Consider the following 21,865-nt stretch of genomic DNA (forward strand, 5'->3'; position numbering starts at 1 on the left):
AATCTTATATTCTCATTAATTCTAACTTGGATGGCATTTGCTGTAGTAACAATCTTATTATTATTATTTTCATTAGGCATAACTTTTGATTTCAAAAGATCAACATCAGCAGCAAGACTATCGACTTTAGAGGCAAGTATATCAATTTTCTCAAGCTTTTCTTCAACAGATTTGTTAAAAGCAGTTTGTGTACTAATAAATTCTTTAAGCATGGATTCAAGTCCAGGGGGTGTATTCCTATTATTTTTGTAAAAATTCCCATAAGAATTACCATAACCGTTACCATTATTATAAGGATATGGCCTATAGTTGTTACTAGAATTGTTCCGATAAGCATTGTTGTTGAAATTATTATTTTTAATGAAGTTCACATCAACATGTTCTTCTTGGACAACCAATGAAGCTAAAGGAACATTATTAGGATCAAAATTTGTCCTACCATTCACAAGCATAGACATAATAGCATCAATCTTATCACTCAAGGAAGAGGTTTCTTCGACAGAATTTACCTTCTTACCTTGTGGAGCTCTTTCTGTGTGCCATTCAGAGTAATTAATCATCATATTATCAAGAAACTTTGTTGCGTCGCCTAGAGTGATGGACATAAAGGTACCTCCAGCAGCTAAATCCAATAAGTTCCGCGAAGAAAAGTTCAGTCCTGCATAAAAGGTTTGGATGATCATCCAAGTAGTCAGTCCATGGGTTGGGCAATTTTTAACCAAAGATTTCATTCTTTCCCAAGCTTGGGCAACATGCTCATTATCCAATTGTTTAAAATTCATTATGCTACTTCTCAAAGATATAATTTTAGCAGGGGGATAATATCTACCAATAAAAGCATCCTTGCATTTAGTCCATGAATCAATACTATTCTTAGGCAGAGATAGCAACCAATCTTTAGCTCTTCCTCTTAATGAGAAAGGAAACAATTTTAATTTTATAATGTCACCATCTACATCCTTATACTTTTGCATTTCACATAATTCAACAAAATTATTGAGATGGGCAGCAGCATCATCGAACTAACACCAGAAAATTGCTCTCTCATAACAAGATTCAGTAAAGCAGGTTTAATTTCAAAAAATTCTGCTGTAGTAGCAGGTGGAGCAATAGGTGTGCATAACAAATCATTATTATTTGTGGTTGTGAAGTCACACACCTTAGTATTTTCAGGAGTACCCATTTTAGCAACAGTAAATAAAGCAAACTAGATAAAGTAAATGCAAGTAACTAATTTTTTTGTGTTTTTAATATAGAGAATGCAAACAAGACAGTAAATAAAGTAAAGCTAGCAACTAATTTTTTTGTATTTTGATATAATGCAGCAAACAAAGTACTAAATAAAATAAAGCAAGACAAAAACAAAGTAAAGAGATTGGAAGTGGAGACTCCCCTTGCAGCGTGTCTTGATCTCCCCGCAACGGCGCCGAAAACATGATCTTGATACACGTACAAGCACGCGTCCATTGGGAACCCCAAGAGGAAGGTGTGATGCGTACAGCGGCAAGTTTTCCCTCAGTAAGAAACCAAGATTTATCGAACCAGTAGGAGCCAAGAAGCACGTTGAAGGTTGATAGCGGCGGGGTGTAGTGCGGCGCAACACCAGGGATTCCGGCGCCAACGTGGAACCTGCACAACACAACCAAAGTACTTTGTCCCAACGAAACAATGAGGTTGTCAATCTCACCGGCTTGCTGTAACAAAGGATTAGATGTATAGTATGGATGATGATGTTTGCAGAAAACAGTAGAACAATTGCAGTAGATTGTATTTCAGATGTAAAGAATAGGACCGGGGTCCACAGTTCACTAGAGGTGTCTCTCCCATAAGAATTAGCATGTTGGGTGAACAAATTACAGTTGGGCAATTGACAAATAATGAGGGCATAACAATGCACATACATGATATGAAGAGTATTGTGAGATTTAATTGGGCATTACGACAAAGTAAATAGACCGCTATCTAGCATGCATCTATGCCTAAAAACTCCACCTTCAGGTTATCATCCGAACCCCTTCCAGTATTAAGTTGTAAACAACAGACAATTGCATTAAGTATGGTGCGTAATGTAACCGACAACTACATCCTCGGACATAGCATCGATGTTTTATCCCTAGTGGCAACAGCACATCCACAACCTTAGAACTTTCTGTCACTGTCCCAGATTTAATGGAGGCATGAACCCACTATCGAGCATAAATACTCCCTCTTGGAGTTACAAGCAAAAACTTGCCAGAGCCTCTACTAGCAACAGAGAGCATGCAAGATCATAAACAACACATGATAGATTGATAATCAACATAACATAGTATTCACTATCCATCGGATCCCAACAAACACAACATATAGTATTACAGATAGATGATCCTGATCATGTTAGGCAGCTCACAAGATCCGACAATGAAGCACAATGAGGAGAAGACAACCATCTAGCTACTGCTATGGACACATAGTCCAGGGGTGAACTACTCACACATCACTCCAGAGGCGACCATGGCGGTGTAGAGTCCTCCGGGAGATGATTCCCCTCTCCGGCAGGGTGCCAGAGGCGATCTCCTGAATCCCCCGAGATGGGATTGGCGGCGGCGGCGTCTGCGGAAGGTTTTCCGTATCGTGGCTCTCGATGCGGGGGTTTCGCGACGAAGGCTATTTGTAGGCGGAAGGGTAGGTCAGGGGGCCACACGAGGGCCCCACACCACAGGCCGGCGCGGCCAAGGGCTGGGCCGCGCCGCCCTAGTGTGGCGTCGCCTCGTGGCCCCACTTCGTAAGTCCTCCGGTCTTCTGGAAGCTTCGTGGAAAAATAGGTCCCTGGGCGTTGATTTCGTCCAATTCCGAGAATATTTCCTTACTAGGATTTCTGAAACCAAAAATAGCAGAAAACAACAACTGGCTCTTCGGCATCTTGTTAATAGGTTAGTGTCGGAAAATGCATAAATATGACATAAAGTATGCATAAAACATGTAAGTATCATCAATAAAGTAGCATGGAACATAAGAAATTATCGATACGTCGGAGACGTATCACCCCGACGCACGGAAGCCACGTGGATGGACCTTTAGTCCCGGTTCGTAAGCAACCGGAACTAGGGGGGGGGGGGCTTTAGTCAACTCTCAACCCTTTAGTCCCGGTCCGTTATGAACCGGGACTAAAGGCCCTTTTTCTATTAGTGGAAGGCGATGTTACGACTCTTTATGGATCAAGTTATGGCTACTTGTGTGGCGGAGTTGACTAGTTTGGGGCGCTGCCTTGGGGCTGGCGTGGAAGGCGAAGTGACGACTCTCTTTGGTGGGCTTCAACTACTTGGTTGGGGCGCGACCTTAAGGTCGGCATGTGGAGGTTGGTGTGTTCCGGTGGAGGCATTGGGTGGAGGTTCGCAAGCTAGATCGGGCGAAAGCCTTGTCTTTGGTGGTGGCGGAGCCAACACTGTCCCTTCCTGTAGGTGTTGTTGAGGTAAAGCTCTCGCCACTCCCCATGGTCAACTTCGGTGGAACCCTAGGTCCTCGCGATCGGTCATTTTCCTCTTAAGAACTCTGTCTTTTGAGTTATGCTTCGGCCGGAGTGACAAGCAGAAGACAGTGGCAACGGTGCACGACAACAAGGTTCTCTTGCGTCGGTGTGAAGTTCGGAGCAGCAGCTCTTTTCGTGGTGTCGGGTTGGTTGGGGTTGGCAAGCATGCGTTTTTTTAGGTTGCACCCCAAACTTAGGAGCCTTTGATTTTCCTTTTTTTCTCAGAATAAAAAAGGACTGTAAAACACCATATTGTCGCGCGCGCAGAGACGGTCAAACCTACTGCCAAGTTTATCGCCACGATGTACGACGAGATTTACGTTTACAGCATTGAATCGGTCATCAATACGATCATTATTAACCAAATAAAAACAACCTTTTCCCATTTTCCCCACAGCTTTATTTTGAGAAACCCTATTTCTCCCATAAATTCAGGATCTGATCCGACAATCCCGGCCATCAATTCAGTTCGGATTCACCACGATCCTCCCCGGCCTCAAATTCCCAAACCGCCCGGTTCGCACTCTCTCCAGAGCCGGATAGACGCGTGGCTCGTGGTGGCGTGGGGAACAAGCGAGCCAAGGTTCAACCGCTCAAGCTACAAAGACGGCACGACCGCTCAACCAGGTCGACGCGAGATCGGTGATCTTGCGGATTCGGCGCGTGCTGCAAACGCCCGCCCGCGCGCGATCGATGGATGGATGTGGGCTTCGCTCCGCGATCGATCGATCTCGCTATATCGGCACAGCGCGCGCGGAGGGCAATTGGGCTTCCCAGGCGCCCCGATCTCTCGGAGCGCCCCGATAGATACACCACCATGGGATCGGCAAGGCGGCAGCCGCTCCTCGTCCCGCCAGGAGGAGGAGGAGGAGGCGCGTCGACTCGGGCGGCCACTATAAGTACGTACCCAGGGCTCCCACACCCGCCCACGCGCGCGCCAGGAGAACCAGACGAGACGATCCGCAGGACGGACGCGAGGAGAGCTCCCGCCTCGATCTTCTCCTTCCGGCGACCCGGGACTCGCGACATCGTCAGGTGAGCTCGATCGATCCGATATCTCTCGATCTCGCCGTGAGTAATTCCGTCGTCGATCGCTTCTCTGTTCGATCGATCGCCTGCCTCCCCGCGGCGGCGGGATCGAGGCGGTTGCGCGTCTAGAGTTAGGGTTCTTTGTTTTCGACGACTTGATCTTCTCGTTCGGTTCCGGAAAACGCGTTCTTGTTCCTTTTAGACGGAAAATTCTTTCCTTCGATACAATTTTGTTTCTTTTATACCATATACAATCGAGGCTTTCGCCGCTGCGTGTTTAGAGCTAGGGTTCTTTGTTTCCGCCGACTTGATCTTTTCGTTCGGTTCCGGAAAACGCGTTCTTGTTCCTTTTTTAGACGGAAAATCTTTCCTTTGGTACTGGTTCGTTTCTCTTTTTCCATAGAAGGTTTCCGATCTCGTCTGTTTCTTGTTGAACACGATCGAGGATTTTTCTTTAATCTAGGTTCGATTTGCTCTAGACTCATTGATTTCAGGCTTAATCATCAAAAAACTCACGTAATCAAATCCGACCTTTCTTGTAGGGACTATTATTCTGAGTTTCCTTCGGCGAGATCAGAGTCGAAGAGATGGCGAACTATGACGACTATGAAAGCAATGTAAGATCTCTTTCGCCATTGAAACGTATCTTTTGTTTCTTCATTGTTTTGGTAAAGTATAATTCCCAATTACATGATTGTCCAGAAAATAAAAAGGAACCCAGCAAGATCGTATCACAAATTCGACATATACACTCTAATTAGCCAATGCTAATATGCATGATTAGCAGATCGCCTTCTTAATTTTCTTAATAATGGCATTGATTGATGTGCATCCAGCTAATGGAGGACGAGTACGACGACCTTGATGATTTCATTGTTGGAAGCGATAATGAGGGAGAGGAGGAGGAGCTCCCGGATGCTGAGGAGGAGGAACAAGTACTTGAAGAAGAACAACAAGTAGAAGAAGAGGTTGAGGAAGAACCTCCGGTTGGTGTGCAGGAGATCCTTTCCATAAGGGAGCAATTAAAGGCCAAATACAGGAAACAACATCTGTCTGCCGGCGCCGGGACGTCCAGCTGCTCGCCGCCTGTGCAAGAACCAGCCAGGTCCAGGTACTGATACTGTAGTTTCCCCTTGGTTTTCTTGATTATAGCATTCGTTTTGAGTTGTTAACGGCGTCACCAATTCGTTGTAGATTTGGCACCTTCTTTGGGCCATCCACCCCCGCACTTGCTCCACGACTGATTGAAGCAGGGAGCTCGTCGATCATGAGGGAGATTCAGAACGTACCCTCCAGAGTATGTACTACATTACTATAAACTTGATGAAGAATCTCATTTTTTTAACTGTCAAGTAACTTTACACGACCGTAATAATTTTCTGTAGAGAGATGCTGCTCCGTCGTCTTCGAAATCGCAGCCAAATGCAAGCGACCATGAGGAGAAACCAAAGATTTTAACAAAGGTTAAACGAAAGGTTGACACCCTTAGAGAGAACAGGGACTACTCGAACCTCTTCTCCGACGATGCTGATACACCTGCTCCCCCAGTGAAGGAAGAGCCTGAATCTAAGCCTGTTGTATCCCCCAAAACTGGTGCGTACTTACTAGTTAAGCTCCCATTGTTTGGACAACTAATTTCTTTGTCAAAATGGTTTAATCTTTTTTACATCTACAGAGGTCGAGGTCCATGGTAGACCAATGCAACCTGCTGGAAAAAACAACCAGGTGCACGCAGGCCAGCCTACCAGAACACCAAAGGACCATGGATCCGTTCAGGCCCGTGTACAGAGCAAGGTGTCTTCTCAGGTGAAGAAGCCACTGCCACTACCAAACGGGAGAAAGACGAATCCTTCAGTCAGCAGCGGATCCAGACCGTCCAACGTCATCAAGAAAGCTCCTGGGTTGCAGGCATCCTCTAATGGCCAAAACCTGCAGCGTCCGTTGCAGAGCAAGAGGCCACAGGCATCGCCTGCTGTCCAGAAGAAGCTTCCGTCACAAGCCCAACGGCCGCCTCAGGGTCAGAGGCAGCAGAACCATGTCCTGCCATCGTCGCAAGTTCGAAGGGTGAATACGTCTGTGCAAAGCCAGCAGCAGTCTGCACGCACGGGATCTGCACTGCCTCAGGACAGACAAAAAATGATACAAAAACGGCCGGTTCCATCCTTAAAACCAAAGGTGACATTTCTTAACACATTCTGTTTTACCCCTGCCGATATTTTAATCCTATCAAAACTACATAAATGTACTACCAATTATTCGAAACTGATTATCTGAATATGGTTTGGCAGCCATCTCCAGCAAGTGCAGTTTACAATGCTCACGGCAAGACAAAGGTTGGACTGAAAAGGAAACTCAGTGAAGAGGAGAGAGTTCGTCAGTTGGTCAGAGAGACGATAAAGTATGCTTGTTTCTTATTATTAATTGCCGTCTTTGGTATTATATTTTTCAGTTATCGTACAAAACTGGTTGTTATTCTACTTCCTAAAAATGGTATCCGTAACCCACTACAGATAAAGCTGAGTGTTTCATTACTGATTGCTGTTGCTTTTGTCCTACGCGTGCAGGTACAATCCGGCTAAATACGCTGGCAGAGATGAGGATGATAGAAACATGGTAGCAGGTTTTGCCAGCATACAGATGGAAGAGAGAAGAAGGTACATTATGTTCGCTTTCATGCCGCCTTCGTAGCGATCTGTACAGACTTTGGTGACAATGATTTTTTTAAACAGTACTGATTTTTTCCATTGTTGTGTACAGTGCAAAGCTTGGAAGAAAGGAGGATCAAGAGCAATTGCTCATGATTCAGGAAGAAGAGAGGCGTGAACGGGCAAAGAAGAAGAAAAAGCAACCGGCACAATCTTAGAAAATTCTAGGGCCCTAGTAGCCATAAATTGTGCACCTCTATTGCCTAATTTCAAGGCATATAAAGTTAAGGATTGTAATATCTCATGAGTATGAGATGACTCTTACATTTTGATGGTTCATCTTAGTTCAGCAATATGCATATATAGTTCGTACTACCGTCATCACGCTGTAATGACTGTAAAAAGAAAGATAGGTCTACCAAAATTTAAAACTAATTTTACAAACCGGAGAACTTCGATCAAATCACTCCGGGCCAAGACTTTCACACTTCGCGCAAGAGACCTCGACACTTTCCTGGGTAATGGCATCTCTGGCTGCCCGGCCAATTTTGAACATTGAATCGAATGTGTCCAATTCGGTTCGTTTGGGTTAGGCTGCGGACACAAAATCGGTTGCACCCCTAGCTTTGTCCGTTTGGGGAGCAGACTAGCGGCCCGACGCAACAAATTGCCCACCATCATGGACGATGATGTGATTAATACTGGTGCTAGCATCCCGCGCGGGCAGCCGTTTCTCGAGCACTTGCTTTTTGTTTCCCACGTGCAGCCTGACTGTTTCTCGCACTGGCCGTAGATATAGTGAGGGCAAACCCTAACCAGCCCACGAACATCCATGGCCGACCACAACCCACCCTGGGTGAGGATCAACATGTGAGGGCTACCCCGATGGCGACAATGCGGCGACGCTCGTCATCCAGGAGGCATTCGAGGAACCAAAGCGTATGGCGCCCCTAAGGCTCGCGAGGAGCGGTTCGGGATGTACGTCAAGGTCCTCGACTCGAGGGTATGGGGAAGGAGGCGGAAGCCACGGTGGCCTAGGACGTCACCGAGGAGATGGAGGGGGAAGCGCGTGAGGCTGCGGACAAGGAACAAGACCGGGCGATGCAGGTGACGTTGAGGATGATCGCCGACATGGGCATTCTCAGAGCGCAAGCCGACACCGATATGGCCGTGGTAGGGCGTGAAACAGTGGGTAGATACAGCCATCTTAGATTAGGTTAACCAACATTGTAACCATCTATATAAATGAACTATCAGTACTATTATGTGCCAATGACGGGCTGTGGACGGCTATCGTGGACACATGAACGGTCCGTGGCAACATATTGCCAACCCAAATTTAAGTCGTGAATGGATAGCCACGGACATGCTATCCCGTTTGTGTCACGCCGCTAGGCTGAGGTTTTGCTCTCGACGTGCCTGACAGACACAAACGGACCACATCGATATGTTTGCGTCGGGCCACTTGAGATGTGCCAAGTCTTCATGTTTGTCTTCATGTTTGTTTTTACTACACTTGCTTCCCGGACCAACATCCATTGAGCGCTTGCACATGGCGGTGGAGTCGACCGGGTACATCCCACTTGCACCACATATGTACATTACTATCTTTGTTTCGATGAAAAAGGTACATGCACATTGCAAGACTAACTTTGACAGAAAAATTGAGCAAGAAAATCTTAGTTATATTGTACATAATTGTGTTGTTAAATTTGTATTTAAAACGCTTTCAAATAATAGTACTAATTTTATACCAATAATCTTTATATATTTAGAAAATTCTTACTCAGAAAGAAAAACATGACTAACGATAGTGTCTTATTCATTGGACGGAGGGTGTATGGGGCAACGAGATACTAAAAACAGCTTCCTGTGCCAAGTTAGGAAGATGAAACATGTTTCAGAGCAACACTGGCTGGCCTGCAAGGCTGCAACGCACCGCCATATTTATTCAGAGTTCAGATAAATAATTTTGTATACTATTAGAGCATCTCCAGCCGCGTCCCCCAAAGCGTCCCCAAACGGCGCCGGATTGAGCGTTTGGGGGAAGTGTTTTGTTCGTGCCGCCTTTGGGGGACGTCGCTCCCCAGCCGCGTCCCCCAAACGCCGCCCCAATCAGAAATTCAAATTGTTGCATTCAAAAGAGATCGTTCCCGCCGAATCGTCGCGATCAGAGTACTAGGCGCGCGATCATATTACAGACCATAGTGCAAGCTAAATTAGAATAAGGGGTTGGTCGTCGGCGACGTATCCTGAGTCGACGCAGGCCCGTCGATCACGACGACCTCGTCGCGATCTGCCTGGTGTTGTGCATGCTCCGTCTGCTCCGCCGCCGTCGCATAGGCCGACGATGGTGTAGCAGTCGAAGACGCGTCAGCCGGCTCTTGCTCCGCGGTTCCTGCCGCTGCCGCTGCCGCTTCCTGGGCCGCCGCGTCGGCCGCAGCGTCGGCCGCCGCCATTTTGGCTTCGATGTCGTCGAGGATCTGGCCTTTGAAGAAGTTGTGCGCCGCCCGCGTCCGTGGAGACATTCCTCTCGTAGACGCTCTCGGCGAGGGACATGTCGTCCCTGCGTTTCTTCAGCTCCAACTTCTCCTCTTGCCTCTTGAGCAGTTCCGCCCACCTTTCGTCGGTCTTTTTGTCGCGGGAGAGAAAGGTCGAGGAGACGTCCGCGAGGCATTTCGTGATCGACGCCTGCGTCTTCTCAGACGACGCGGCGTCGGCCAAGTCGGCCTTGGCAGCCTTGTTGCCAGTAGGACGTCCTGCCGACGTTGCCAGCGGCGTCCAGATCAATGGCGTCCTTCCCTTGGACAACGACTGGCGCGTCAACCGCCATTTCTCGTTCCCTTTGAGCTTGGTATAGTAATGCATCAGCGCGAACGACTTATGCCCATCCGAGTTCCTCGCGTAAACCTCCATGGCCCTATCAAACTAGCCAAAGGAAGCGGAATCATTTCATCGAACACAATGTAGGCGCTACAGATTATGGAAGAAAGAGTCGTACCATTTGGGAGACGTCGGCGCTGCTGTCGGCTCTGGTCACTAAGTCGTGATGGTATCCATGGAAGGAGTTCACCGACGCCTGGATGATGGCCCATCGCGTCGACATTGCCTTTTGGCTCCTCTTCATTGTCACTTTCTTGTAGTCGTTGTTGATGAGCATGCGCTCATCGAACTCGGCCTTGATCCTCGCCCAATACTTCCCGTATTTTTGGTTGGCGCCGATGATGGAGTCATGGCTCACCGTCGCCCACGACTCGCACAGACAAAGATCCTCCAAAACCGTCCACTTGGGGCCTCGTGTGCCCAACGCCTTCTTCTTCTTTTTCTTCTTCACGCCGTCCGCGTCTACCTCCACGAGATCATCGTCGCCGGCACCCTCCTCGTCGTCCACGTCCTCCTCTTCGTCGTCCTCCTCATCGTCCATGTCCTCCTCTTCATCGTCCTCCTCGTCCTCACTCCCGCCCTCTTCCTCAGCACCCTCCGCACCGGCGCCCTCGAATTCGAGCGCCCCCCTGCGGCCACTGAAAGGGTCGCCGTCCGCACCGGGTCCTGGCTCGCGCTGCTCGTACGCCGGGGAGTAGAGGTTGTTGGGGTTGAAGCCGCCATGCGGCAGCACATCCTGGTAGTGGGGCGACAAGTTAGGCGTCATGCACCCGGGAGTGCCGGAGGGGCCGTCGTTGTAGAAGGCGGAAGACGACGGAGAGATCACTCCCGAAACGTACACCGGCAAGGACGTACTCCATGGGCTCGCGTTGGTGGCGGCGATACACCCGGCCATTATGTGCTGGTGCTGGCGCGCCGCCAGAGCCTTCTTCTCCTACTCCGCCGCCCTTCGTCCTTTCCGCTCCGCCGTCGATAGCTTCCGGCGCGATGGTCTTGCTGCCATTGATCGTCGGTCCATCCTTCCGGCTTCATCTTCGGAGCCGGCACTTTCCGCGGCTTCGCGAACGGCGCTTTCACCCCTTTCGTCGCATTGCCCGGCGGCTTCTTGGCCGCTTTCTTGGCCATCTTTTTGGGGGCTATCGGCGGCGCCATGGAATGGGGAGAGGGTAGCGGCGGCGGGTGGACGGCGGGGAGAGGGTAGCGGCGGCGGGTGGACGGCGGGAGGGAGAAACAAATCGGCGGGATAGGAGAAATGAATCGGCGGCGGGATATGTGTTGGGGAGGCCAGAAATGCGCGGCGGGATAGGCGCGATATGGCGGGAGGGGCGGGATTTGGCGGGAATGGGAGACGATTTTTCACTGAGCCGCTGACTAGTCGGGCCCGCGTCGGTTCGCCTCGCTTTTCGTTGTGTCCGGCGTCCTCGGAGCGTCCCCTGTGGGACGGGGACGGGCTCGGGGCGCCGGACACCGTATCCGGCCGCGCCGGACAAAAATGGGCTTTGGGGGACGCGGCTGGAACGCATTTTTTGTCCGGCGCGCCCCAAATCCCTTTGGGGGACGCTTTGGGGGACGCGGCTGGAGATGCTCTTAGAGTACTATATAGAAGCTATATATCCTATGGAAATTTTGTACAAAAGCTGTCGTATATAAAGTTTCCATGAAAAACAAACTCTTATATAGAAACTTGTACTATGTAAAAATCTTATTGGTAGTTTGTTTTGTTTCTTTTTTATATTTGAGCAAATACTTTTTCTTTGTTTTTGTTCTGTTTCAAGCAAAATAATGGACTGAGATTTTCTATTGAACTCATTTGAATGGGCTTGGCTACTTACCAAGCCCGGTAAGGTGAAGTAAAAATGGGCTAGCAACCACATTGGCCCAGGCCCGTTAGAATCCGAGGTGTGTGTACTCTCAAAACCCTAAACCCATCTCCTTTTTATCTCCCCCACGCAGCCGCCAGCTCCATCCGTCTCTTCACAGCAGCACCATCCGAGTCCAAGGTAGATTTGATCTTGCTTCTTCTCTCTGTTCTTATGGATGTTTGATTCGCTTTGGATCTTTGCTAGCCTTGCACATATCGAAGGCTTTCTAGGCGTCATTATCCAAAGGCCTATTGAGCTCAATGTTTGTGCCAAATCAATGTTCATCTCCTCGCCATATGATCTCCAGCAGTGCTACCCTGGAGACCATGCAAGGATGATGAGCACACTCCAAATTAACATCCCCTGATTCGATTTTGTTTTCCCTCTCTTCCATAACCCCACGAATCTAAAAAAAATCTGAAATTTTGATATGCTGAGCTTATGTATCTACGTTTGATTGGTCCAGGGAAAGAAAGAAGCCGTCTTTGATCTGCATATCGCAGCAATGGCGAAGAACCCCAGGGTCTTCTTCGACATCCTGATAGGCCAGACCCGCGCCGGCCGCGTCACAATGGAACTCTTCGCCGACAAAGTTCCCCGCACGGCCGACAACTTCCGGCTCCTCTGCACTGGCGCCAAGGGCCTGGGCGCGTGCGGCAAGCCGCTCCACTACAAGGGCTCGGCTTTCCACCGCATCATCCCCGGGTTCATGTGCCAGGGCGGCGACTTCACCCGCGGCAACGGCACGGGCGGCGAGTCCATCTACGGCGCCAAGTTCGCCGACGAGAACTTCAAGTTGAGGCATACCGGACCGGGCGTTCTCTCCATGGCCAACTCCGGGCCCAACACCAACGGGTCGCAGTTCTTCATATGCACGGAGAAGACGTCGTGGCTTGATGGGAAGCACGTCGTGTTTGGGCAGGTGGTGGATGGGTATGGTGTCGTCGAGAAGATGGAGAAGGTCGGGAGCAACAGCGGGACGCCGGCGCAGAGCGTTGTCATCGAGGACTGTGGCGAGATAGCGGAGGACGAGCAGTGCTGATGAGTTCATTTTAGTTTAGGTGTTCTAAATAAATGTACTGTTCCATTCGCAAAAAAAAATGTACTGATCCGATTGCAAGCTGTAGCGTGTTCAAGTTTCAGTAAAAACATTTGATACGTACTTGTGGTAGATAAATCAAGTGTATTTGTACTCTACTGTCGATTCCCCAAGCACATTACAAGTGTTTTTATGTGATGGATTTCAGAGTTTCTCTTTGCTATGCACTCTTGCTTCTGTATTTGAAGAATTACTCGCTGTAGCTTGTGAGACCAGAAACTACAGATACTCAAAATATTCAAAAAAAGAAATGAACAGTTTAACTCCTGGAGAGTTGGAGTTCATCCAAATTTGTTGGCATGTGAGCGTTTCAAACATCCTTGTTTTGTTTGCAGTCTTGTGTTAGTGGCAGCTGTTCCGTGGATCCTTGAGGTCTCAAAGAGACATGCTAGTTCCCTCGGGGACATAATATTTGGACATGGAAAAACAATGTTACAATGTTGTATAGTAGAAGAGATAGAGACGGTTCCATAGAACTCTGTTTTTATTACCCTCTTTTGCCACGAGTTTCAAACAAGAGTTAAACTACACCTAGATCAGTACCGCGAACTCCAGACTGCAACTTGGAAGTTCTCCACCGTATTATTATTCTTGTCAAACCCTTACAAAAGCTACAGCTGTACAACAAACAAAACCCTCAATTTGCTCAAAGCAAGCCTTCCTACTTCATATGGAGACCAAAAACTACACACATACGATCCAGGCAGCTCAAAAGCTTTGAAAAGAAAGCCAGTACCGATCACTCCTCCTGGAGAGGCTGAGTCTTGAGAACATCTCTGAGCGCATGCTGTATGTTCTCGCACTTGTGATCAGATATCAAATTGCCAGACAACAGTATCCGCTGGAAATTCTCCCCAGCGTCGCCTCTCCAGAGCGTGTATGACTCGTCCTCGCTGCCGTTTACGACCTCCACGTCCCTCTTGAGGTAGTACAGCGTCCCGGGGAGGAAGAGGTCCTCGGGCACGTACACGTCTTCTTCGCTGTCTGGTTTCGGAACTTCTGTTGAGCTCTGGAGACGGGGCGGTGGTGATTTTGTAGTGACATCTGACAGAGCAGGAGCCGTGCCAGATTCAGTAATAATATACAAACAGCATAACGGACGATTGCAAATCTATATAACAATCATCTTGGGCAACTGGACTTACCAGAGCTAGCTGATGTTGTTACAACCTTCGCGTAATCAGCAAGCTTGTTTGCCACATCTTGAATGGACGTAACGACTAGCTTAGCGTTGGTCACAATATCCACTATATGCTTCCAGTCTTCCTTTTCCAAAACTTTTTCCCTACAAAGCAGCACAGTTCAAATGTACGCAGATTCATCCGAAATTTAAGTGTGCAAATTCATCCAAAATTATGAACAATCAGTCGAAAGATGTGTTTTAATTTACTAACAATTCAATCTCAATACTTACCAATCTGTTTCAATTATTTCATTTCGCAGTCTCGCCAGTGAAGCTGCACTTAACCTAGGAACTATATCATCCTGCAAGACAGAAAAGGAGATGGCAACTACAAAAATCACATAGGGGAAGACACCAAAACTAAGATATTTACACCAAGGAAAGCTCAAATATAACCTGCAGTACAACCGTAGAGACATAGCTGGCGCAATTCTCGGCTATTTCTCTTGATACACAAGGTGGGACTCCAAATCCAACAGCTGAAATAATGTCAGGACTAAATCCAAGCTCCTCCTTTGACTTCTTCCTTAGCATTATAGCAAGCAAGGCAGCTGAAGCTCCACCAAGGGAGTGACCTACCAACCGCAACTTGTAGTCCTGCTTTGAACAAAATCATAGAAGGGAAATAAGCAGAGGACATGAAGAAGCAGACTGCCTAGAATACTATTTCCCACCTTGTGCTTCTCCAAACACTGGCTGATAATTTTTAACTCCCAGCGAAGGTACCATCGAGCAGCCTCGTATGTTCCAAAGTGTGTTGAGAAACCTCTAGGCGATACTTTCTTATCGCTCAGAGCAACCAAATCGGTAACAAGGTCATAGACCGTATGAGTTCCCCGAATCCCAAGGATGACCAATTTAGCACGTGGATCGATAGCAATGTAGTACCCAGGTCTTAAAATACTTGAGTCTTTCACAAACTTTAGAACATTCCTCTTGCGAAGCATGCTATGCCGTGCAAGCACATCTGCACTGGACTTATAGCAACCTCTCGCAAGTTCAAGGTGATAAATTAGTTCTTGAACCTAGAAAAAGGGGAAGAGGGAAATCCCTGTGGATTAGGTAATACCTCAAAACCGGGAGAATTGAGCGGCATGAAGAGAAGCCCTCAAGTCATACCTTCTTATTGGAGGATATCTGAACACCCTTGAAAGCTTCTGCGTTCTTTGCAGAAGCTTGGCTAAGGTAAATGAGGTAGAGACCGACGGTAAGATCGCTGAGGCTCCAGTCCTTTATGCTTACCTTACTGCGCTGGAGGTCACTAAGGACCTCACTAAAAGACCGGGTGCTTTCGGGGATGCTGTTCCCTCCACTAGTAGCTGCAATCAGATTGTATAGTTTCAGCTTCTTCAATTTTTGTAACACATGAGTAGCAATTGAGTTGCGTAATTTCAGAAAGCTGATTGGAGCAAGCCCCATTGCAGAGGGCTCCCCAATTTGCCCGTTATGAGTTATGACCGTCAATCAGAATAATTATTTCACCCGCGAAAAGCCTCGTGACTAATCGTTTATAAGGTATGGTAGCTATGAATTCCAAAGAATGTAGTATTGATGTGTGCCGTAGGAATAGTTTTTTGGGGTTTACATTACATTACATACCAATTGCCAAGAGACGTTTTTTTTCCTTCATACAAGATACATCTTTATCACTTTGTGAGAAAACATGTTAGCAACTGCAATGCAAGATATGGATTAGTCCTGAATCAGTAAATCCTAAGTCCTACCCGTGCTGCCTCAGTTTGTCCCATCAATTATTTACAGAGAAATTTCTACTACAGCAAAACAACTAAACAAGCATAGTTATAGAAAAGATTGGCGAGGAGACATTCAAGCTGCGGAAAACTTTCAATTCTAGTGCTTATTAGAAATTGATGACTTACAGATGTAGCGTAGTTCCTAACTTGCTATTACCTGATTGATTTGTGTGTGTCTTCGGAGTGGTGATTTTCGGGTTCACATTATATACCGAGTGATCAATTTTATCCAGAAAAGATTCAGCTTTGTGGAAAAGACATGTTAGCAACAGAATGCAAGATCTTGATTATTCCTAAATCCTATGCCGTGCGTTGCATCAGTATGTCTCGAGGACAACAGCTTGGTTACCAATAACTTGTTCACACGGAATTTTCTAAAGCAGCACAAGAATTAGAGGCAAGGTAAGCATAATAACAGTAGAAAAGACTTACAAGCGAAAGGCTTCCAGTTGTACTGCTTGTAGAGCTGCAGGGCGGGCTCGAGGGCCTTGGTGAGCCAGGCGACGTCGGGCCTCCAGGCCCTCCAGGGGAGGCCGGCGTCCTCCTCGTCGTCGTCCGACCCCTCCCGCTTGGCCCTCTTGGCGCTGGCCTCCAAGGCGACGGCCGCCGCCGCCGCCGCCCTGGCCTTGTCCTCCGGCTGGGTCCTCTCGGCCCCGCCGAAGAGGAAGCGGGTGAGCGCGGGCGGGAGGATTGTGGGGCGGATGCGGTGGGAAATGAGGAGGCGGGCGCGGGAGAGGAGGTGCTTGGCCGCCATGGGCGGTTGCTTGGTTGGGACTTGGAGGCGGTGGGCGGGAGGAAGAAGAGGGGAGAGGGTTCTGGGCGGCGTCCTGTGGACCCTGCTGGAGAAGGGCGGGGCTGGAACGAATCCTCGCCGTCCATTGGGAACGGAGGGCCAAATAGTAGCGACTGGTATATTCCCACTCCTTTGTGCTGACTACTGAAGTACTGAGTACTGACTAGCACCACTGAATAAATCTGCGAAACGAGGGCATCTCCAACGGGGCGACCCATCCCGCGCCCGCGCGTCCGGATGGGTCGAGCCGGACAAAATCCCGGTCCAACGCGGAGACGCACCGTAAAAGCGGACGGCCGCGGCGTCCGGAACGACGCAAACCCGGCCCAACGTGGCCGCGGATGGCACGCGGCGTCCTCGCGTGTCCGCCTGGTCCGCGTGGCTGGCCCACCTGTCGGTGCCCCAGTCCTATTAAATGTGGACTGGGGAGGGGGACTGTCCCTATCCAGTCCCCACTCTCCACTCCGGCCGCACGCGCGAGCTCGAAGCTTCCGCGCCGCCATGGCCCCGAAGCGCGAGTTCGAGCCGTCCGCCAACGAACACGAGGCCGGCAGCAGCCGGCCAGTCGCGCCGGCGCCGTTCGCCATGGGGCCGCCGGCAACGCCCAGACGCGACCGGATCTACGTCACCGTAGCGGTGGTGCAGATGTTCTGGGACGTCGGCGTCCCAATGCCGTGGGGGAACGTGCACCTCCCCCACGGTTGGCACCTGAGTCCAGATCGGGTTCCGGTGCCGCCCATCCCGGTCTCCGGCCGCGCCCGCGTCGCGGAGATCCGGAGGCGCCGCGCGCAGTCGCCGCGGACCTCCGGGAGGACCCCGCTTACGGCGACGCAAGTCCCAACCGGGACTTGTGGTTCGAGGTGGAGCACGATGCGCGCCGGCACACGTGCTTCACCTCCGCGATGGCGCGGCCTCGCGCACGCCCGCGCACACCGCAGGCGGGCTGGCCGCCGCCCCGGCGGCCTCTACATCGGCGAGCAGCCCCAGCCCCCGCACCAGCCCCAGCCCCAGGAGGAGGAGGACGACCCGGAGCTGCAGGCGGCGCTCGCGGCGTCCCGCGAGCAGAGCGACCTCGACGAGGCCGGCCAAGTGGCCGCACCTCGCCGAGACGCTGCGCACCTCCGCGGCTCGGAGGAGGCGGCCGAGAAGGCCCGGGGAGGACGCCCGGGCGGAGGCGTGGGCCTTCCTCGAGTTGGCGCGCCGTCAGGAGGAGGCCACGCGCCAGGCGGCGCTCCGGGAGGAGGAGGAGCGCCGGGCCGTGCGCCTGGCGGAGGAGGAGCGTCGGGCCACGCTCTGGCTACAGGCAGAGCTGCAGGCCGCAGCGGAGGAGCAGCTCCGGCAGGAGTCCACGCGGAGGGCACGGCTGCGCAGGCCGGCGAGCCCGCCGAACCCGCATTCTGCCTGGGAAAGGGCGCAGTGGTCGCCCTGGCCGGAGTCCCCGGTGCCCTCCGGCGTTTCGAGCCGGAACAACGCGTCGCCGCCGGGGGGCGTCGTCGTCATCGACGCCGACGACGACGAGTACTACTGGGGGTAGTACTGCCGGCGGCCACCGTGCTCGCAAACCCTGGCTAGGGTTTCTTTTTTTTTAGTTTAAAGCCCATATAGGGCTTTCTTTTGTGTAAAAATTGCCCAAAATAGGGCTAAGTTTTTTTTTTTTGCGGGGGAAAGGGATCCCCAAGTTACACAGGGCCAGTACAATCAGCCAGGATTGCCTCAGCAACCTCTGGCGGAAAATCTTGTAGCCAAAACTCTGTTCTTCCCTGCGTTCTCCCTAAAGCGGCAAGGCGATGGCTGACTCCGTTTGCATCCCTCCCGACTTTAGTGACAGATATCTCCCTTTCCCTAAGAAACTCACGGATCCGGGACACTCTCGTGGCGTAGCGCGACAGGTTCGGAGTACCCTTGGCGACAAGCTTGATGGCATCCGAACTGTCAACTTCCACCACAAAAGGCTCCGTCGTCCAGTGCAGGGCTAACATCAGCCCTTCCTCCATAGCAGCTAGCTCCGCGTCAAGGGCGTCCGCACATGCAATAATGTTTCTACATGCGGCGAAGATCGCCCTGCCACCAGCATCCCTTATCACCATCCCTGCGCCAGCTCGACCATCAGCCGTGAAAGCCCCGTCGGTGTTCAGCTTCAGTTGGCCATCATCAGGCGGCTTCCATTTCTGCTTGACCTGCGGTCTTTCATCAGGGCGTCTTACTGTCTTTCCAAAGCCCAGACTATTGTCGATCACATGCTTCCCCTTTCCAACATCAGCGTTGGGGCATTGTTTGATCGTCAGCAGCGAATCCATGTAACTAATCAGGAAGCGTTTCGAAGCCTCCACCGGCGCTGGCTTCTTTTCGTGTGTGAGCTCATTATGTACGTGCCAAATCCGCCAAAGGAGCATCAGTAGGGCTGCACGCTGGTCAATGTTCAGGTGCTTTATTACGTGCAAAAACCAATCGGGATTCTGCTCCACGAACAACTCACTGGCAGGGAGGTCCCAGACTGCGCGCATCACATTCCAGAGGCCCCGAGCATGAGGGCATTTTATCATAGCATGGAAGGTACTCTCCTCCTCCATACCACATATCAGGCATGTCGCTGGTGTTTTGATGCCCCTCCTATGCTTGTTGACCTGGGTCGCCAGGGCATTGTTAGCTAGCTTCCACGCAAAGATACGAATCTTAGGTGGGACTGGACATTGCCATATCATCTTCCACTCTGGGCTATCGCCGCTAGGACGAGTACTGGTTGTGAGCCTGCCATTTTCCCTCTGCTGCAACTCAAAAGCCAGCCGATATGCACTTTTTACCGTAAAAACCCCAGATGGTTCAGGGTTCCAAGCAACAAAGTCATTCTCGTTTCTTGCAGAGGTGCGGATTTTGACAATCTCCGTAATATCGATCGGCAAGAACCACCTCATGAGGAGCTGCATGTTCCAGGTGCCATCAGGGTTTAAGAAATTAGAGACCCATCGCAGTCTACATCTTCCTTGCCGAGTGATCGGTAGGAGGTGGGATTCTCTTGGAATCCATGGTTGCCACCATACACGGACGCTGGCCCCATTACCAATGCGCCATATAGCCCCTTTTTTAAGCAGCTCCAGTCCATACTCAAGGGCACGCCAGGTTGGGGACGCATTTCCTGGGAACGCTGTGTCGGTGAGGAGCCCTTGTGGGAAGTACTTGGCCTTCAGTATTTGCGCACATAAGGTATCCGGGTTTTGGAGGAGGCGCCATGCCTGTTTTGCAAGGAGGGCCTGGTTGAAGAGCCGCATATCTTTGAACCCCATACCCCCCTGATCCTTTGTCCGCAGCATACTATCCCATGACATCCAGTGTGCCTTCCGCTTGCCTTTCTCAGAGCCCCACCAGAAGTCCCTGATCATCTGCGTTATTTCATCAAGCAAGCCAAAGGGCAGCTTAAACAGCCCCATGACATAGACCGGAATCGCCTGCGCAACTGCCTTGATCAGCACTTCCTTCCCTCCTAGTGAAAGATAAATCTCTCCCCACTGAATAAGCCGCTTGATTAACTTCTCCTGTAGGCTCTTGAACTTACTTTTACTCATCCTGCCATCGGGTGTGGGAAGACCTAGGTATTTAGGCTCGAAAGTTTCCTGTGTCACCTGCAGCACTTGTTTCACCGCCTCGCGCTCCTCCAGGCTACTAGTCTCACCAAATAAGATGGAACACTTCCCTGGGTTAATAAGTTGTCCAGTACTCCTTGCATATATGTTCAGTACCTCTTGGACCTGGCCGGCTTCCTCCGGGTTCGCCCTGAAGAACAAGAGGTTGTCATCGGCGAAGAGGAGGTGAGACACCCCAGGGGCCCTTCTACATACGCGCAATGCCTGAATGCTCTGCTCCTGTACTTTCTTTTGCAATAAGGCCGACAAACCATTAGCGACAAAAAGGAATAAGAAGGGGGACAGGGGATCACCTTGCCGAAGTCCTCGGGAAGGGGAGAATGAATCCAGAAGGGTTCCATTAAATTTCACACAGTAACTCACAGTGGTGACGCATGCCATTATCCAGTCCACCCATCTGTGAGAGAAACCCAGTCTTTCCATCGCTCTCCTCAGAAAGCCCCAGTCCACCCTATCATACGCTTTTGACAAATCCAGTTTGTAGGCACAAAAACTCTTCTTCTCACTCTTATTGTGTTCGATGAAGTGCAAGCACTCAAAAGCAACCAGGGCATTATCAGTGATAAGCCTTCCTGGAACAAAGGCACTTTGGTTAATAGATATGATGTCGCCAAGGATTGGTCGCAGCCTATTGACAAGGCACTTAGCAATAACTTTATACAACACCGAGCATAGACTGATCGGACGAAAATCCTTTAATGTTTCTGGCTGTTCGGTCTTGGGGATGAGGACGATGGCTGTGTCATTGACCCCCTCCGGCATAGACCCAGTGAGGAAGAATAACCTCACGGCATTCACCACTTCAGCTTTCAAAGTGTCCCAATTACGCTGATAGAAACGCGCCGGGAAACCATCTATGCCTGGCGCCTTCAAGGGTCCGATCTGGAAGAGTGCATCACTAATCTCCTCTTCTGAAAAGTCTTTGCATAGGTTATCATTCATCTCAGTAGTGATCCTTGCCTGCAGCAGATTAAGGAGGTCTTCATAATCTAGATTAGGGTCCCTGGTGAATAGCTCCTTAAAATAGGAGGTAGCCATTCTCTCCATATCTGATGGCACCTCTCTCCAGACACCGTCTTCATCCTTCAGCCTTTTAATCTTATTCTTCCTAGCACGCCAGACTGCCTTTTGATGGAAATATTTGGTGTTCTGATCTCCTTCCTTAAGCCAGTTAATACGTGATCTTTGCATCCAAAGCATCTCCTCCTTGTAAAGCAGCTCATTCATTTGATCAGAAACTCTCCTGATCGCCTCACGGTCATTCCCAGTTTGCAACAAAGCTGTAAGCTGTTTCCTGCATTTCTCTAGTTCAGCAAGGAGATTGCCAAACTTCTTCCTGCTCCAGGATTGCAAGACCTGCATAGTTTTATCGAGGCCATCACGGACACTGCGCAAGTCGCCCTTGGGCCCAGCCTCCTGCCACGCTTGGGCAATAAGCTCAGGGAGCTCGGCTTCCCGCTCCCACCAGACC

General features: G+C 50.1%; 3 protein-coding genes across 3 annotated transcripts; 2 read left to right on the forward strand and 1 right to left on the reverse strand.

Moving 5' to 3' along the window:
- The first annotated feature begins 5,085 nt into the window (after window positions 1-5,085).
- Window positions 5,086-7,400, forward strand: LOC124690209 (nucleolar and coiled-body phosphoprotein 1-like). The gene is made up of 8 exons (XM_047223625.1): window positions 5,086-5,154; window positions 5,374-5,648; window positions 5,732-5,834; window positions 5,923-6,130; window positions 6,213-6,712; window positions 6,826-6,935; window positions 7,102-7,191; window positions 7,295-7,400. The coding sequence occupies exons 1-8, from the start codon at window positions 5,125-5,127 to the stop codon at window positions 7,398-7,400; spliced, it is 1,422 nt and encodes a 473-aa protein (XP_047079581.1). The 5' UTR covers window positions 5,086-5,124.
- Window positions 7,401-12,330: 4,930 nt separating this feature from the next.
- On the forward strand, window positions 12,331-13,186 carry LOC124687432 (peptidyl-prolyl cis-trans isomerase CYP19-3-like). Its single transcript, XM_047221218.1, has one exon. The coding sequence runs from the start codon at window positions 12,433-12,435 to the stop codon at window positions 12,967-12,969; it is 537 nt and encodes a 178-aa protein (XP_047077174.1). The 5' UTR covers window positions 12,331-12,432; the 3' UTR covers window positions 12,970-13,186.
- A 397-nt stretch (window positions 13,187-13,583) lies between these two features.
- On the reverse strand, window positions 13,584-16,730 carry LOC124687433 (diacylglycerol lipase-beta-like). The gene is made up of 7 exons (XM_047221219.1): window positions 16,396-16,730; window positions 15,329-15,528; window positions 14,884-15,234; window positions 14,606-14,806; window positions 14,441-14,511; window positions 14,172-14,311; window positions 13,584-14,070 (listed from the first exon to the last, which is right to left on the reverse strand). The coding sequence occupies exons 1-7, from the start codon at window positions 16,715-16,717 to the stop codon at window positions 13,766-13,768; spliced, it is 1,590 nt and encodes a 529-aa protein (XP_047077175.1). The 5' UTR covers window positions 16,718-16,730; the 3' UTR covers window positions 13,584-13,765.
- Between the last annotated feature and the right edge of the window lie 5,135 nt (window positions 16,731-21,865).

This window comes from Lolium rigidum, chromosome 2 (assembly GCF_022539505.1).
Source record: "Lolium rigidum isolate FL_2022 chromosome 2, APGP_CSIRO_Lrig_0.1, whole genome shotgun sequence".
Lineage (NCBI taxonomy): Eukaryota > Viridiplantae > Streptophyta > Magnoliopsida > Poales > Poaceae > Lolium > Lolium rigidum.

Bases quoted from the DNA above. Each gene is read 5' to 3' on its own strand.
- LOC124687433 (XM_047221219.1), bottom strand. From the start codon at position 16,717: ATGGCGGCCAAGCACCTCCTCTCCCGCGCCCGCCTCCTCATTTCCCAC. The intron at 14,807-14,883 runs GTGGGAAATAGT...TGTTCAAAGCAG, and splicing joins AGTGTTTGGAGAAGCACAAG to GACTACAAGTTGCGGTTGGT. The intron at 14,512-14,605 runs GTTATATTTGAG...TCTGTCTTGCAG, and splicing joins TCTCTACGGTTGTACTGCAG to GATGATATAGTTCCTAGGTT.
- LOC124687432 (XM_047221218.1), top strand. From the start codon at position 12,433: ATGGCGAAGAACCCCAGGGTCTTCTTCGACATCCTGATAGGCCAGACC.
- LOC124690209 (XM_047223625.1), top strand. From the start codon at position 5,125: ATGGCGAACTATGACGACTATGAAAGCAAT. The intron at 5,155-5,373 runs GTAAGATCTCTT...ATGTGCATCCAG, and splicing joins ATGACGACTATGAAAGCAAT to CTAATGGAGGACGAGTACGA. The intron at 5,649-5,731 runs GTACTGATACTG...AATTCGTTGTAG, and splicing joins CAAGAACCAGCCAGGTCCAG to ATTTGGCACCTTCTTTGGGC.